The 17,463-nt window shown below is 37.4% G+C and overlaps 1 protein-coding gene across 1 annotated transcript in view; it reads left to right on the plus strand.

Moving 5' to 3' along the window:
• Positions 1 to 17,463, plus strand: part of HECW2 (HECT, C2 and WW domain containing E3 ubiquitin protein ligase 2) — a 288,426-nt gene that overhangs the window by 199,935 nt on the left and 71,028 nt on the right. Inside the window, exon 16 of the mRNA XM_007953146.2 lies at positions 926 to 1,022. Within this exon, the coding sequence (XP_007951337.1) occupies positions 926 to 1,022 (97 nt within the window). The remainder of the gene's footprint in view (positions 1 to 925; positions 1,023 to 17,463) is intronic.

The following is a 17,463-nucleotide window of genomic DNA, read 5'->3' on the forward strand; positions in this document are numbered from 1 at the left end:
ATGACATGAGACAAAGTATATGTGAACTGCTGTATGGAAAGTGAATTTGCTCTGTAAATCTTCACCCAAATCACAATAAATTAAAAAAAAAAAAAAAAAAAAACTGTACCATGAAATGTAAATTAATGTCCATGGCTTAAAGAAGTTTGAAAAATACTAGATAAGAAAATTTCTAGGATTGAAGTCTAACTGTACATTTTCTTGTACCATTAATAATATGGTACTCAATACTGCCCATAGAATTTTAAAGCACCATAAAATTGTTCCTTAAATTTTTTTCAGTCTCTGATCTTGGATGAAAATAACCCCATTGGCAAACTTTCAATTATAAGTGCTTTTATTACTCATTCTAGTGTAGTGAAATGTGCATTTGGGACACTTGAGTGGGCAGTGAGATTCTGGTTTGGTAGAGAATGACATGTGGCTTAATGGCGTTTATTTCCACATAGAGTTTGGAGCTGGATTGTCCTCTCTTTTGGTGGTAGTTGGTGACATCTGTCACATTTTGGTGACTGTGGCTCTGCCACTTTATCTCTCTGGCTCACTGACATTTAATCAAAAAACAGTTTTCCGTGTCTGGCAATTGCTTGTGAGATTGATCTTGATAAGCAGTTGCTTAAAATGATCAACATCTAGAATCTGGTTGGTGATCTTATATAGCAATTTGACAATAAATACTACTCATCAAATGAGTTTAATAATAAATGCTTATGTAAGCTACATGTAACAGATCTAAGTCCAAAAATCATGTAACTAGGTAGACACTTTGGAATTTAACCATCTGTAGTGGCCCTGAACTATGTCTTAGAGTATAAGACACATTAACCAGTAAAACAGACTTTGTTATATACAACAAATATAATCATATGTATAAGACTAATAACAGAGTTTTCTCTTCTGATTCTTTTCTGATTGATGTTTTCAGCTTACAATGACAAGATTGTTGCATTTCTGCGTCAACCCAATATCTTTGAAATTCTACAGGAGCGTCAACCTGATCTTACCAGGAATCACTCACTCAGGTAACCATAATATTGATAATTAGTTCAAGTTGCATAAGCCCCAACCATTAAATCTTCAGTAACACTGATAATCATCTTGGAAGTTCATCCTTTCTGTCTGGCTTTCTAAATACAAGCATCTTGGAACAGATACTTTGTATCATTAACACCAGATCATTGTAGCCCTGCCTTTTCTCTATTAAGCATAAGCATTAAACAAGGTCAGCTAAGCAACCCCTAACCCTCTTTGAAGGAAAATATGAAGAAGAAACAAAAATTTACAGCCAAGAATACATCCTCTGTATGCAAATTATGATAAAAATAATAAGACACTAACCTCTTAGAGGGTAACTTAAGGAACCAAAAGTAATACAGAGTTTATTGAATTGAGGTTTCTAAAATCCTAGACTTGATACTCACTTTTTTTCATTATAAATATACAACTGAACCCAAGTAGGGAATCTGATCCTCTGTGTAATCCAACATTGCCCCGTGTGAACCTTCTCTTTTAAACATGTTTTGGTGCATCATGTCTCAAACCCAGTTTTACTTTCCTGACTAATGCTGTTCTCTTTGGCAAACATTTCTAAGTTTGGAAAGAGAAATCTTTCTTTAAAACCTAGCGCAAGCTCATCTTTCTTGAAGCCTTTCGGCTGCACCAATTTCTCTCACTCAAATGATCTAGCTAATGCTTTGCAATTCCCTTGTGCTAGACATCAGTAGAGCTGGAAAAGTTGGAGTTTCCGCAGGAAATCATACATAGACTAAAATGCATTTGGTTCTACCTGCCACCCTTATTGGCAGAACATGTTTGTCCGAACATGTTTGTTGTGCTAATTCTGCTTCACAGTGGTGGTCTCAAATGCTAGTCCACTTAACTAGGCCAAGTTTTTTCATCAGTGTCCACAGGGGAGCTTTATAAAGTGTAGAATGCCGCGTCCTTTCCCCCGTCCACTTCCTTTTCTGGATTCACACACCCCCCTCCACATACACCTTACCCAGGAATTCAATTCAGGTCTGAGAAAGAGCTCAACCATTTGTTTTTCAAAACTTCTCCATATAATTCTGATGGCCCAGCCAGATTAATGACTTCTGGCTTAGACACTGTTTGACAATGACTCAGGTAATAATATCTCAAATCGTCTTTTAGACTGTTTTAGTTGTTTGACTTTTGTGTTTTCATTTTACATTTTGCTTTCCAATTAGATTGTAAGCTCCTTACAATCTAAGGAACTCCTCCAACTCATTATTTCTCCTCCTCATTGCTCAAAATACTTAACATAGCACTTCACACATAATATAAATACATATATTTGTTGATCTGAAAATAAATGACCAAATATTCTTCTTCTGATATTCACAGTCTCTCATATCTTTAAAGTTGTCATTACCTTTAAAAGTTTCTTAAATCTAAAGCTAACTGAAAGCTTGGCCTTACCTGAGAGGCTGGTGGTTGAACCTACCCAGTGGCTCTGGAGAGAAATACCTGGTGATCTGCTCTCATTAAGATGCCAGCCCAGAAAACCCTATGGGACAGATTTGCTCTGTCACATGGGATCACTATGAATCAAAAATGGACTTAATAGCATCCAATAACAGCAACAAAGTCTAAATAAAGCTATATAAAATTTAGTGTATCACAGATGCTATCAAAAAAAAAAAAAAAAAACAAAACCTCTCTGCTATAGAATCAATTTGACTCATAGCGACCCTTCCTTGAGTTTCTGAGGTGGTATCTCTACATCAGTAGATTGCCCAGCCTTCCCTCTAAGGAGTGGCTGATGGGGTTGAACCACCATCCTTCTGGTTAGCAGTCAAATGCCTTAGGCACTATGCCACCAGAGCTCTCGGATGCTACAGGTATTAGAAAAAAAAAAAGCTCATCGCCATCCAGTCAATTCTGATTCATAGCGGCCCCCATTGGGTGTCCGAGGCAGTAAATCTTTACGGAAGTAGATTGCTCCATCTTTCTTCCATGGAGCAGCTGGTGGGTTTGAATTGCCCAAATGCCTTAGGCATTACACCACCAGCTACCAGTGTTAATTATATAAAAATCCCAGTTTCATATGGTCTAACATAGCATCTAATACAAGTCTTAATGCTGTGCCCAACCCTAGCATACTGTTCTTGAAGACAAAAAGTTACAAAAAGTGATCATTTCACATTGGGCCCTGATTTATGGCACCCACTCAATAATCCATGGTCCCTTGGAGAACCATGTGTAAGATGTTTAGTTAATAAAATTGTAGAGAAAAGCCCATCAATGGTTTACATAAAATCTTAGAGACTCTGTGCCCCCAAGCAAAATAAAAACAAACAAACAAAATCCCTCCTGTTTTGCTGATCACAAAATATGGAGAATTCTTTCTCCTCCTCCTACCAGCTCCACTCCCAACACATACAACAAACACAAGCAATTTAATTCGATGTTTGTTCTTCCCCCCACAAAAATAAATAAATAAAAGCAAAGGGGAAACTCAAGAACTTTTCTATTTTTGTCTGCACTCCACATTACAATTTAAACCAAAGAGCCTGTCTTCAATTCTCCACCATTAGAAATTAGTTGATTTAATCATCCTGAACAAAGCATCCAACATTACCATTATTCTTTAATGACTTGACAAAACCTTTACAGATCCTAACAGGGAACAGCTGCAGACTCTGATTGGTGGCTTCCAGCTTTGTTTTTCTTCATCTTTTTGTTTTTCAATATTTAAAGTCCCTGGTTTAAATATTGCTGAAGAATTTTACTTTTTAGTGTCGCTCATGGTCCTTCGCTAAGCATAATCTTTCTTATAACGTGGTCATCACATGTCCATCTTTTGCTAATTAATGACATGATGGGCTTTGAAATATAATCTATCTATTTATACCTTTCCCAACAATTTACAAAATTTGACCACAGAAAGTATATGGAACTATGACAAGCAGAAGGAAGCAGGAACTTAAAGCAATGAGATAATGCTGTTCCTCTTACCCAGAATGTATGTCACAGGGCTCTCTTTCTCTGAAAAGTTTTGGTGGTTAAGCATTTTGCTTATCATAACAACATAAAAGGGGAAGCTTGCATATCTAAGAGAACATTCTGTTTTACATACTTAAAAACTGCATTGTAAGGAACATTCCCACAAGCAGGGGTTGGGAGTCAGCTGGGGTTCTTTCATCTTAGATTTCGGTGATATTTTTGATAACAGATTTACACATGGAATAGAGCCGCTGAGTAATCTGTGTGTCAGAGGTAACTGCGGATCCTATGTTCATATCCTGAGTAAGGGTTCTTAGTACCACTGTACTTCTTGCATATTTTACTTCTTCTGTGGCATAGCCACTTAAGAGCAATATCCCTTTTTTATTTTCTCTATAATATTATGAGGAACTAAGTGGTAGTCTGGGAGATTGAAGTAGGTAAATGTATTTGCTTTGTATTTTACTTGTGATTCTTCCTAAACCTGAGGATAGCAAGGAGTTTATTTAGATTATATCCATATATCGCTCCCTCTTCCTTGAGGCTCTACTTGTCTATCTTTTCCTATAGAATGGACTTGGTTTTCTGTGCAATGGACTATGACTTTACTTCAGATTGCTCCCTCTAAATCATTATTGCCTCTAATTTCTTCTGCCATGCAAATGTGAATTATACCAAGCTGTCCTCTTTCTTTGATTTTTGTTTTTGTTGTTATTGTTTAATCTCAGAAGTGCTATGTTTCCCTACTTAGAAAATCAATATCTGAGTTAGTACTCCCTCTGTCAAATGAGTAGCATCCCCATTGGGTTGGTATATCCTACTCCTGACTCCTGAACTCTGGTAGCGTAGTGCCTAAAACACTTGACTGCTAACCAGAAGGCTGGCGGTTCAAACCTACCAGCCGCTCCTTGGAAGGAAGATGAGGCAGTCTACTTCCATAGTGATACTGCCTCGCAAACCCAAGGAGGGGTCGCTGTGAGTTGGATCTGACTCGACGGCAGTGAGTTTGTTTGGCTTGGTATTCCTGATTCTCAGTGAAAGACAATAATCATACCAAGACAGGCTTGAATGCTATGATGTTAAAATAAAAGCTGAAATAAAATGCTCTAATATTTTATCCAGCAAAGGCAAATCTCTTCATGAAAAAAAAAAATATATAATTTAAGAATATTTTATAGGTGAATGTAATGTATACAAATACAAAAGAATTTTTAGTTTGGTGTTTGAACAACATTGAATTTTAAAAAGGATCTAAGTGTCATAAAGCTAAGTTAAGAGTTAAGAGAATTTTATCAGTGATAACAAACATTAATTTCTGGGTAAATAGATGGGTAGACAGTGGGAAAAGAGAGAGAGAGAGAGTCAAGAGAATTTTGTGTGATTATGACATCCAGCCAGTAGATCTGCTTCTTCGCCTAGCCATCCCAGGCATCCGTGATAATTATTTGGGGCACCAGGCTTATTCCTCCCTGAGCATTCCCCGTGTAAATCTCCTCCCCATGAGGATGAGCTCTGGGTAAATTGCACCATTCCAATGTTATATTATTAGTAAGTGAGTAATTTGGGAATGAGTTCTAAGCCACAAAACGCAAATCTGCATCTCAGGATTCACCAGAATGGAAGCAAATGCAGACTCTGGCCTTTTTTTTTTTTTTTTTTTTCCTTCTTTCTATCATCCTATTTTAAGAGCATTGGAGTTTTGTTATTGCTTAATTTTCCTCTTAATTTTTTAAATTATTTTAAAAGTAATACTTGCCCATTGTGAAATTATCAAACAGTACAGAAGTTTATGGAGTAAAAAAGTTAATTTACATAAGTTCGCTTTCATAAAACAATCCTAGTGTCCAAAATTTCTAACCAATTTCACATCCAGCTTTCTGGCAAGGAAGTTTTTCTACATTTAATATCAGGCTAGAAATATTAATCTCAGTTAATATCTAAGATACTTGATCAAAATTTCAAGAATTTACTTCTCCTAATCCTCATGCATTTTCCAGCTAAGACTTGCCTCGCTCTCTCATCATCTGCTGATTCGTTTATTTCTCTCTCAATAAGTAATTCACATGTTGTCTGCAATGGATGTAAAAAAGTTCTGATTTTTGTGGTATTAAATTTAAATCATAGAAAATCTGAATTTGGACTATTGTTTTCCTTAGACTACTTACACAGAGATAATTATTGAATTTTTGAAACCACCTGATTAAAATAACTTATTGACAGCACATGATAATGGTCAATAGAAGTCTCTATTTCTGACCAGGAGACCGGTATATGGCTCTTAAGAAAAATCATAGAGCGTAGATCTTAAGTATTTGTGTTTGTGGTCAGACAGACTTAAGTGTGAGTTATGGCTCTGCAGTTTATTCTCCAGGTGACTTTGAATGAGGCACTTAGCTCATCCAAATCATAATTTTATCACAATATAAAACGGGGATAGGAATTTTAAACTGGCAGCCTCTTTTTGAAGATTAAACACAATAATGTCTATCAAACATTTGTCCTATGTAAGCATGGTAACCATTTGTTGCTACTTGTCTTCAAGTCAGCCTCTGACTCATAGTGACCCCATGCATCAGAACACTGCTGAGACCTGGCCATCCCCGTGATCCATCACGAATGACAACATTGTGATCTGTAGGGTGTTCACTGGCTGATTTGTGGAAGCAGATCACCAGGCCTTTCTTCCTACTTCACCTTAGTCTGGAAGTACTTCCAGAACATGTTCGGTGCTTGGCTGACAGACAGGTGGTTGCTACTCATGAGGTGCATGGCCAGGAACTGAACCCGGGTCTCCCACACAGACAAGAATTCTACCACTGAACCACCAGTGTCCCATGGTAACCATGCAATATTTAAATGAAAATTATATTAACGGTCTGACATTCACTTCTCTATTGTATTGCAAGCACTCAGTCTAATGTAATTTACCCCAAAACTTTGATTCTCAAAACCACTATCTCTGAGATAGTATCATACGTATAAATGGAACTATAGGATTCTGTGACTATAATTAAAATTCAGCTGGGGTCTCTAGTTTCATGACTAACTTCTATTTAGGAGATCTTTATAGTGCTGTGCTCATAGTTTCCTATAGGAAGCTTTGCTTTAAAATCATCTTTACACTTTTGCATATGGAACTCCCTTGACAGCTTCATGCCTAGACAACTGAGTCTTTTGGCTCAAGGTCCATCAAAAATGCCAAGGGCCAAAAAATTGTGACACTGTCATTGAGATAGTGATTTAGAAGCCATGCAAGGGCTTATTAAAATATATAAAAAGTTTGGGATTTTATCTAATGAAAGAAAGGTTAGGGACAGTAAGAAATACAGATTCATAAACTGTCACCTACTTGGTGACTTCTGCCAGAGTAATAATTGGTACACATATTTCATGTGAATGGACATGCTAATTTATAGATGTGAATAGTCTTTTGACCTATATATTACATATATATCTACTTTCCACATTGTCCATATTTGGAACTGGACAATCTCTTAAGATAAAAAACAGCCCAAAAGAAGAGCTCTTGTAGCCAAAATTAGTTTTAGTTTTAGTTTGCATATCACCCTAAATATCTGGTGTTTCCATTATATAACAGTGAAAGATGCCCTGAATATGTTCATCCATTGGCTATATCTCTAAAACATTGTACTTTCTTGCTAACAAATAGTCCAACCAGGGTTTTTAAACCATTTTCTTACAGGAGGAATAACCATGTTTTAGGTATTATCTCTTCCACTATTAGTTTTTGCTATATTCTGTTTTATTTATTAAGAAAACAGTAGAATGCCCTTCTTTTTCAGTAGCTCATCAGACATGGAGTCTCTGTGGACCAAACCAAACTATCATTACCAAACTCAGCCTCAGTGTTTCCTCCAAACCCAAAAGAAGAGTGAAGCCTTTTCTAAAATCATGAAGAACAAGGAATTTTAATTTATAATAGTTCAAAATAGCTTTGCGTGAAACCTGATTTTTACATATATTTAGACAGATTATTAGTAATCAGAATCATTTCACAAACCAAATAACTATTCCCTCTGTGTTAATATTCTTTTTTCCTTTTTGTCTCTACCAGTGGAGTTAATCAGTAGTAAAAACTGGTTTTAGAAAAAAAACACTATTGGTATCACCATTGCTTAAGTTAACATCAGTTTATGTACACCTCCTACATATAGCTGGATCTGTTACACATCCCATGTCTAAGTTATTACTCAGTTCCTTGAGAGTAATTTCAACAGAAAACATTCTTGTAGACCCATTGGAGTTTCATTGTACTAAAAATTAGGCACCCTATACGTCTGACTTTTATGATATATAATAGAAATGGCATAAGGTACCATTTGTGTTCAAAATAAGGAGCTCTTCTGGTGCAGTGGTTAAGTGCTCAGCTGCTAACTATAATGTAAGTGGTTTGAACCCACCAAGCGTTCTATGAGAGGAAGTATGGCAGTCTGCTTCTATAAAGATTTACAGCCTTGGAGATCCTGTGGGGCAGTTCTCCTCTGTCCTATAGGATTGCGGTGAGTCAGAAGCAACTCAATGGCAATAGGTTTGGTGTTTTTGGTTTTAGTGCTTAAGTGTTTAAAATTACCTTGTATTTATATTTTCATATATTTATATTCCAAATAGAGTGCTAGTTATTTTAAGTCAGGGTCAATAGCTTATATATTTTTAATCCCCATAGGACCTTACATCTTAAAATGCATAGAGTGGGCATTAGATAAATATTCACTAAGTATGTTGTTGTTGTTGTTGTTATGTGCCGTCGAGTCGGTATATTTGGAACATAATTTAAACACTTAAAACTTTATCCCAACTGTCAAATGACCAATTTCCATTACACTGAAGAACATACATACATAAAGGTACAGAATCCATCTTTTTAATATGGTAATTTTTATATCTTTGTGCATTCCAATGGGTCATTTTATTTTAAAATTGATTTGGATGTAGTTAAAATATTGAGTTCTCCATAGTCTACATTTTTCTTCTAATCAGTTTTTTCATTTCTTGCAGTAAAACGTTCTTTGTTTCTTTATATAGGAATTTAGTATTGCTTTTCTAGATTTTCCTTAAGTATTTTATGCTCATTTGTTTTTTAATCTTCTAAATCAGGACTTCTAACTAGAGGAAAGGAGCTCTGGTAGCTTAGTGCCTAAGGCACTACTCGACTGCTAACCAGAAGTCTTGATGGTTCAAACCCACCAGCCACTCTTCAGAAGGAAGATGAGGCAATCTACTTCCTCAGTGATACTGCCTTGGAAACCCAAGGAGGGGTTGCTATGAGTCAGGTCCAACTCCATGGCACATAACAACAACTAGAGGATGGGAGCTCTGGTGGTGTAGTGCCTAAGGCATTTGACTGCTAACCAGAAGCCTGGTGGTTCAAACCCACCAGCCACTCTTCGGAAGGAAGATTGGGTAATCTACTTCCGTGGTGATATTGCCTTGGAAACCCAAGGAGGGGTCGCTATGAGTCAGATCCGACTCCACGGTAGTGCGTATTTTAGTTTTTTAACAAGAGGAAACAATTAGATTTCATAGTATGATTTTTCTGAAGTTGTTTTTTTCTTCCCCTTGCCTTCACATTTTGTATTATGTTTTGGAAAATATGCCTTATCCTTACCTATCCATTTATGCACTGCTTATCTGGCTTGTCCATTCTAATTGCTTCACAGTAACCAATTTCTTTTTCGGAATATTTATTTTAAGTATTATTTGTTTTAGTTATTTTAAATAAGAGTACAAACATATAGCGTGGTTTCAATACATGGATATATTTTCAATTAAAACATCTGTTATCAAATGCATAATAAAATATACTAACTGATAAGACAATACAAACTTCTTTCCAAAAAAGATAAACCTACTGTCTTCAAAAGGACAGAGTAGAACTGCCCCCATAGAGTTTCTGAGGCTGTAAATCTTTACAGAAGCAGACTGCCTCATCCTTCTCCTGCAGAGCAACTAGTGGGTTTGGAAACCACTGACCTTTAGGTTAGCAGCCAAATACTTAACCACTGTACCACCAGAGCTCCTGCAAACCTCTTTAACTATTCTTGAGCAAGACATTAGTTACACATTTCGATCTATCCTAGGTATTATTTCTTCAGAATAACGATGGACTTAGGGTTTAAGCTTTAGAATGCTGTAAGTAAGGTGGCTTATAACAAGATGCTTTTGTGTGTAATAACTACATTCTTTTTTTAGAGTCCAAAATGGATTTGCTTTATACAGAACTTTGCTTTATTGAGAATCATATTTCTCTTTATTGGTTGATTTATGAGAAAATAAAACTTTTCACGTGAATTATCTCTTGGGTACTCATAACATTATTTCAGTTTTATAGAGAGGCCAGTATCTTATCTACTATATGCTATAGTAAGTACTCAATAAATATTTGTGGAATGAATCAAGATAAGCAACATAATTAAAACACCTTATCTATAGCCAATAACAGAAACAGAAAATGCAATCTGTCATGAGACATCTGGTTTGATTCTATTTTCAGTAGATCATACTGTCTGTTGGAAAGGGGAATAAGTATCACGAGGCTTTGGTGGAACAATGGTTAAACATTCAGCTGCTAACTGAAAGGTTGGTGGTTCAGACTCACCCACTGGGTCCATGGGAGTAACACCTGGTGATCTGCTTCTGAAAAGATTTGTTGTCATTGTTGCTAGGTGCCACTGAGTTCCTTCCTCCTCATAGTGACCCTGTATACAACAGAATGAAAGACTGCCCAGTCCTATGCATTCCTCAGAGTCATTGCTATTTGAGCCCATTGTCGTAGCCATTGTGTCACTCATTTTGTTGAAGGTCTTTCTCTTTTTCATTGACCCTCTATTTCACCAATCTTGATGTCCTCCTTCAGGGACTGGTCCCTTCTGATAACATGTCCAAAGTACAAGAGACAAAGGCTTGCCCTCTTTGCTTCTAAGCAGCATTATGACTATACTTCCTCCAAAACAGATTTGGTCATTCTTCTGGCAGCCCATGGTGTATTTAATATTCGGTGCCAACACCATAGATCAAAGGCATCAATTCTGCAGTCTTCTTTGCTCATTACCCAACTTTCCCATGCATATGTGGCAATTGAAAATACCATGACTTAGCCTAGGAAATCCTATAGGGCAGTTCTGCTCTCTCACATGGGGTTGCTATGACTTGAAATCGAAAAGATGGCATCTAACAATAACATCTAGCAAAATACTCAATAGTTAAAAATTATTGAGTGCTTACTATGTGACAGACTCCATGCTAAGTATTTTATTTGCCTTTGTTCATTTAATCCTTCCCATAGCCCTGGAGGTAGGTACTATAACTCTGTTTATTCTAAAGATGAGGAAATAGGCAAGGAGAGTTAAGTCACTTTCTAAGTTCCTCCAGTTTCTTCTCTCCATTTTTTCCCATGCTAGGGGGTGAGGCCTTTCCTATGGGCCTATAAATTTGGTGGTGGCTTCTAGCCAGCCTGGGCATTCAGGAGATAAGTTTCTTAAACTAACTTACTGTTCACTGTGATATTGCTGAGGTGCTAAGATTTTTTTTTTTTGGCATTAAGGTGAATGGTATTAGATGCCATCTGACGAGGGGATTCAGAAATGCCCCAATTCTACTCTGCTTATCCCTCTTCTTCTGTCCTCTGTTCTGAACAAGCAACAATGGCAACTGAGAATAAAAGGTAGCACTTTATTATTATCTGGACTTAATACCTACTTTGGTCGTGTTGTCAGAAGGGACCAGTCCCTGGAAAAGGATACCATGCTTTGTAAAGTAGAGGGTCAGTGAAAGAGGGGAAGACCCTCAAGGAGATGGATTGACACAGTGGCTGCAATTATGGGCTCAAGTATAACCAGGATTGTGAGATTGGCGCATGGCCGAGCAGCATTTTGTTCTGTTATACACAGGGTCACCATGAGTCAGAGCTGAATCGACAGCACCCAACAATGACAGGCTTATTACCTGATGGTTCAATGCAACACTCTTGATAGAACTGGCATTTCCCATTGCACTTTAGGCTCAAAACCCATGTCGTACTTCTTCTTCCAAACATTTTCCTCTGTTGGACCTCAAGACAGAAGCAATGATCACCCTTAGCTACATCCTCTATAAGAAGTGTGAATATGTCATACCCACCTTCAGAAAGAAAGTAGATGAGAGGAGAGCTACTTGCCCATGGCTCTGTGCCTTTTGAAAGCACTCTTAGCCTACCTGTTAGAAAATGGTCAGTGCCTTGTGTTCTGTACCAACAAATTTAGAGCTTTCCTTTGGGAATGGAGTAGAGGGTTGGAAGAAGAGAGTGAAGACTTTCTTCTTTCCTTACATTAGGAACTCTTTCTCTGTTACATAGAAAGCAAGTCTGTACAATTCCAAGTCCCTCATAATATTGTAAGGAGTTCTGGTAGCACAGTGCCTAAGGTATTTGACTGCTAACCAGAAGGTTTGTGGTTCAAACCCACCAGCTACTCCACAGAAGGAAGATGGGGCAATCTACTTCTGTGAAGATTTACCACCTTGGAAAGCAATGGGGGGTCACTATGAGTCAGAATTGACACAATGGCAGTGTTTTGTTTGTTTGTTTGTTTTTTGTAATTTTGTGATTCCTGTTGGGAATCAGGAAGGAGGGAGGGAAAATGACTGCCCTTTTCTTATAAAAACAAGAGTCCACTAACCTGAATCAAGTAATGTTGACTCTCATCCTAGAACAGCCACTGCTGAGCTATGTGACCTTGACGTGGTCACATTCTGTTTCTTTTTCTGTTGGAGGAGACAGCTGGACTAAGGCTTTAATCCTATATCCTGTATCTCTCTGAGTTCTACAGATAGGAACAATTGGTAGGTAAACCACTCTTCAAATTGTTCACCCAGGATATATTAAAGAATAAATGTCTGAAAGGAAGTCCAGTTACTTTCTTGAATTGAGATTTACACAAGGTTGTTATATTTTGTTGGAGTCATGATAAGATGTATGGAGCTAATTTATATCCATTTATAACAGATTTTGCCCTGTGTTTATGGCTAATTCATATCACTTCTAATTTCCAGAAAAATCACATAACCATAATGGACCTAAATTTCCAGTTCTAAACTATATAATAGGAGGTAGAAAGACAAGTTAACTTTTCATTCTTTGGCTCTGTTTCAAATCAGACAATGCCTTGTGACTATGACTGTGACTATTCAATGCTAATTTTCCTTTCTTGACATTGTGCCATTAGAGAAGTTCAAGGGTATTTCTCTAAAACTGCCCTAAGGCCATTATCTAGAACATTTTTTAAAAAAACATTCAAACATTTGTGAAGATGTTGTTGAATCCTGAATATAGGAACTATATGTATGTCAGAGTCTGCAATCCAGAGAATTGTGTGGTTTTGAGGCCGCTGCTTCTGGTTGTTTCTGAGCGTGTGCCCTTTAACTTCAGCAAAGTGTGGGTTGGTTTCAGTGAGAGTATTTTCCGTGGGAATTCCGGTCTTGAGACTCTGTTCGTTGTCCTCAAATGATCTTCTGCTAGAGTTGATCTTGGGTGATTCTCTGCACTGGAGGAAGTGGTTACAAAGACCTGAATATGGGTGTCTGAGGGACAGTAATAGCCTGCAACTTTTTACTGTCTATAACACTGTAATGTTTAGCATCTTGTTAACATGGTCCTGAGTTTTCTTATTAAAAGATTGCCTCTTTACCTGCGTTTGCACTTTACTCAGTAGATTCTGTTTTAGTAAATAAACTGATTTCAACTTTCTGTTCTCTTTTTATTTCTTTGCTACAACAAGAAATGATAGCAAGATTGTTTATTCAGAGCACTGAATAGACTCTTATGGAAACTTGTTCGGAGTCAAATTGGTTATTTTGGCATTAACTGATCGTGTGCTTGGTGTGTATTTTATGAAATGTTCATTGTGTACATAGCAGAGGGCTAGGGGGCTAGGTATTTGGGGCACACAAAGATAAAGGAGGAAGGATTTTTCCCTCAAGAAACACATTTCAATAGGAACAGACATTGAACCCAAGTATCCATATTAGAAGGTGCAATGTCAGAGGTACTGTATGTGCTCTAAAGGGCCATAGAGAAAAAGCCATGCAGAAAGGGGCAGATGACAGAATGTGTTATTTTAGCGTAATCTTCCTATACCTCTTACCATCGAATCAATTCCAACTCACAGTGACCCTACAGGACAGGGTAGAACTGCGCCATACGGTGTCCAAAGCTGTAATCTTCACAGAGAGAGAGAGCCATATCTTTCTCCCATGGAACACCTGGTGGATTCAAACTGCTGGACTTTGGTGAGCAGCCGAGCACTTTAACCACTGTACTGTCAAGGCTCCTACTCTTCATTAGAAGTCACTAAAATTGAATAGAATTTCTTCATCAAGGAGAAGGCAATAAAGAAAGGAATTAAAGATCTGACACAGATTCCTTCTGACTATAAATTTATAAATATATTCACGTACCTTTAAAATGTACCTCTAAGCAGGGTTAAAAAGGAGCTCTGGTGATGCAGTGCCTAAGGCCTTTGACTGCTAACCAAAAGGTTGGTGGTTGAAACCCACCAGCTGCTCCATGGAAGGAAGATGGGACAATCTACTTCTGTAAAGATTTACTGCCTTGGAAACCCAGTGGAGGTCACTATGAGTCAGAATCAACTCAGTGGCAGGGAGTTTGATTTTAATCAGGGTTCGATGTATCTTTAGCAGTATTTCTCAAACTTGTTATATTTAAAACCATTCTAAAAGGGAAAGAAATATTGTGTACCCACAATTTTGTCTTTCATTTTATTGACACCTAAATGTGTTGGGAGCTCTGGTAGCATAATGCCTAAGGCACTTGACTGCTAACCAGAAGGCTGGCAGTTCAAACCCACCAGCCACTCCTCGGAAGGAAGGTTGGGCAATCCTACTTCCGTAGTGATACTGCCTCGGAAACCCAAGGAGGGGTCGCTATGAGTCAGGGCCGACTCAATGGCAAATAACAACAACAGCAACAAATGTGTTTGAAGGAGCTCTGGTAGCATAGTGCCTAAGGCACTTGACTGCTAACCAGAAGGCTGGTGGTTCAAACCCACCAGCCACTCCTCAGAAGGAAGGTTGAGCAATCTACTTCCGTAGTGATACTGCCTCAGAAACCCAAGGAGGGGTCACTATGAGTCAGGTCCGACTCGACAACACATAACAACAACAACAAATGTGTTTGAATGTAAAATACATCTCACGCTTCTTATCCTTATAGCATTTAAAACTAAGTAGCATAAATAAAATAAACATAAAAACTTTGAAATTCAATAACACTTGGATTAATATTAATGTGAGAAGATTTTCTTTTTCAGGAGCCAAATCAGCAACATGGAAACCATTTCAGTAGAAAAATATTTTCATGCCTTTCGTTTCACGTGTGTTTGACTTGACTCTCGATGTTGCATCTAGTGGGTCTTCACGCGCACGCTTGGCATTACCATAGTCATCATTTTTCCTTCTTAACAAAAATGTTATTTTTATTTACAGATTTATTGTTTTGATGAGCTGATTTATTCAATAATCTGCCCCCAAATGAAATGCTTCAGTGAAGAAAATGTATACCATTGGATGTATCCTGTGATGAATGAATTCTGCCACCAGTTTTCTGTTTCCTCACTATTGTAAAACATCTGTTCCAGAATAAGCCATGATAGTTTACCCTTTGGCTTAAATGCATAATTTATGTTTTAAATCCACATCTTTTTTCTCTGTAGTTTAGGGCAATTTACATAATGCATCACTTAGCCTCACTTCATCATTTTCATGATGTAAACTAATCCTGCAACAGAAGAGTTTTGTCTTTGTAGTTGGTGGAGGAATTATGCATTAGTGGCAGACAGGGACTTTTGTTACGATATTTAACATCAAAGTCCTGCCTACCTAAGGGTAACCAAGGTTGCTCCTCACCACTTTCAAAATTCATCTCACTTGTCGTCAGTGGCCATTTAAATGCAAATATAGGATGAAATGACATGACAGTATTCTGTTATAATCATTATCCAGATTATTCAGAATAGCTTATATCATTATTAACATTTTTGACCATCAAAGGGAAAGTACAAAATTTTGTGTTTCGAGATTATGTCTTTAGGCTTAATAGACAAAGGCACCAGTTTGAGAAACACTAGTCTATAGAATAGTGAACAAACACCTGATGAACAAGAAGTAGTTTCTGTTTTATTTTGGGGTTTTTCCCTTAGAAAAGATTGGTGACACTTCTGATGATGTCTGTTCACCTAGATCTTAATCTGCTTCCCTGATAGTCAATAAACCAATGCCTTCTTTGCTTCAAGTATAAAAACCTTATATAGGACTTTATAGACTGGGAGAGGTTTAAGGCCTAAACCCAGTTCAGTTAAGTGAACAAAACAATTTAAAAAATATTTCCATGTTATTCTTAAATTGCTTGTTGTCTTTCTTTGTTTCACTCCACCACGAGCTCCTCAAGAGACGGACTGTGTCTTACTCCCTTTTGGATTCCTAGTCTGTGGCACCACGTCTGGCACTTCATAAGTGCTCAGAAAATATTTGCTGAAAGAATGTCTGTATAAGAAAGTACTTAGTGGTGTGATGTACTTCAGATGACCTGCTCCATGTATGCTTCCTGGAAGCATATGACTGGTAGCCTGTCACTGCGATAAATAATAAGCTGACCTGGTAGAGAACTAGTTCTACCCTAACTCTGGAACATTCTCACTTAAGGAATCAGACCATATGCTTTCACTGCCTAATAGTTAATATATAGAAATTAATGAAAAGCTTCCTAATTGGCACATTTCCTCTAGTGCCTTCCTCCTTCCCTTTCTGCACCCTGTCATCCTTGTGACTCAGGAAGCTATGATGTTTGTCTTACTCACAGGAAACCTACAGGCAGTGGTCCAGTGCATGGTATCTGTACCATCATTCAATTCAACCCACTCTGCAGAGCTCCAGTTAAGGAAGTTGGGGAGAGTGCTCAGCTTCTTTGTTGTTTGGTTTTGTACTGTTTGCCTGGGTTCATTGTGATGATAGACTAAGGAGATAACCTTATTTGTTGGAGATAACTTTTGATTCTTCAAGATCAAAGCATATTGTTACTGACCCTTATGAGAGTACTTCTTTGGTTGAGTTATTGTTCATTTTCTCCAAGCTAACTTGTCTCTAATTTAGCTTTTTTTAAGCCAACATTTATATCTCCTATCAAAAAATCATTCACCAGATAATCAGCCTTGGTTTCCATCACGTGCTTTAGATAGATGATTGCAACACTTGAAGGGAAATATTCTGCCTGCTTCAAGCCTAGAAATTAAATAACCCCAGGCAGAGGCTTTCTGAGGAATTTCTCTACATTCATGTCTGCATTTATTTCTTAGTACTCTACTTTTATATATGTATTAGTTAGCTGCTGATAATATGGGACAAAAAGGAAAATTTGAAAGTACTAAAGGTTAGATCTTTTTAGATCTAACCTTTACATCTAAACTTTAGTACTTTCAAATTTTCCTTTTT

The sequence above is a fragment of the Orycteropus afer genome, unplaced genomic scaffold (genome assembly GCF_000298275.1).
Source record: "Orycteropus afer afer isolate SDZICR_OR568_19922 unplaced genomic scaffold, OryAfe1.0 scaffold00374, whole genome shotgun sequence".
In the NCBI taxonomy this organism is placed as follows: domain Eukaryota; kingdom Metazoa; phylum Chordata; class Mammalia; order Tubulidentata; family Orycteropodidae; genus Orycteropus; species Orycteropus afer.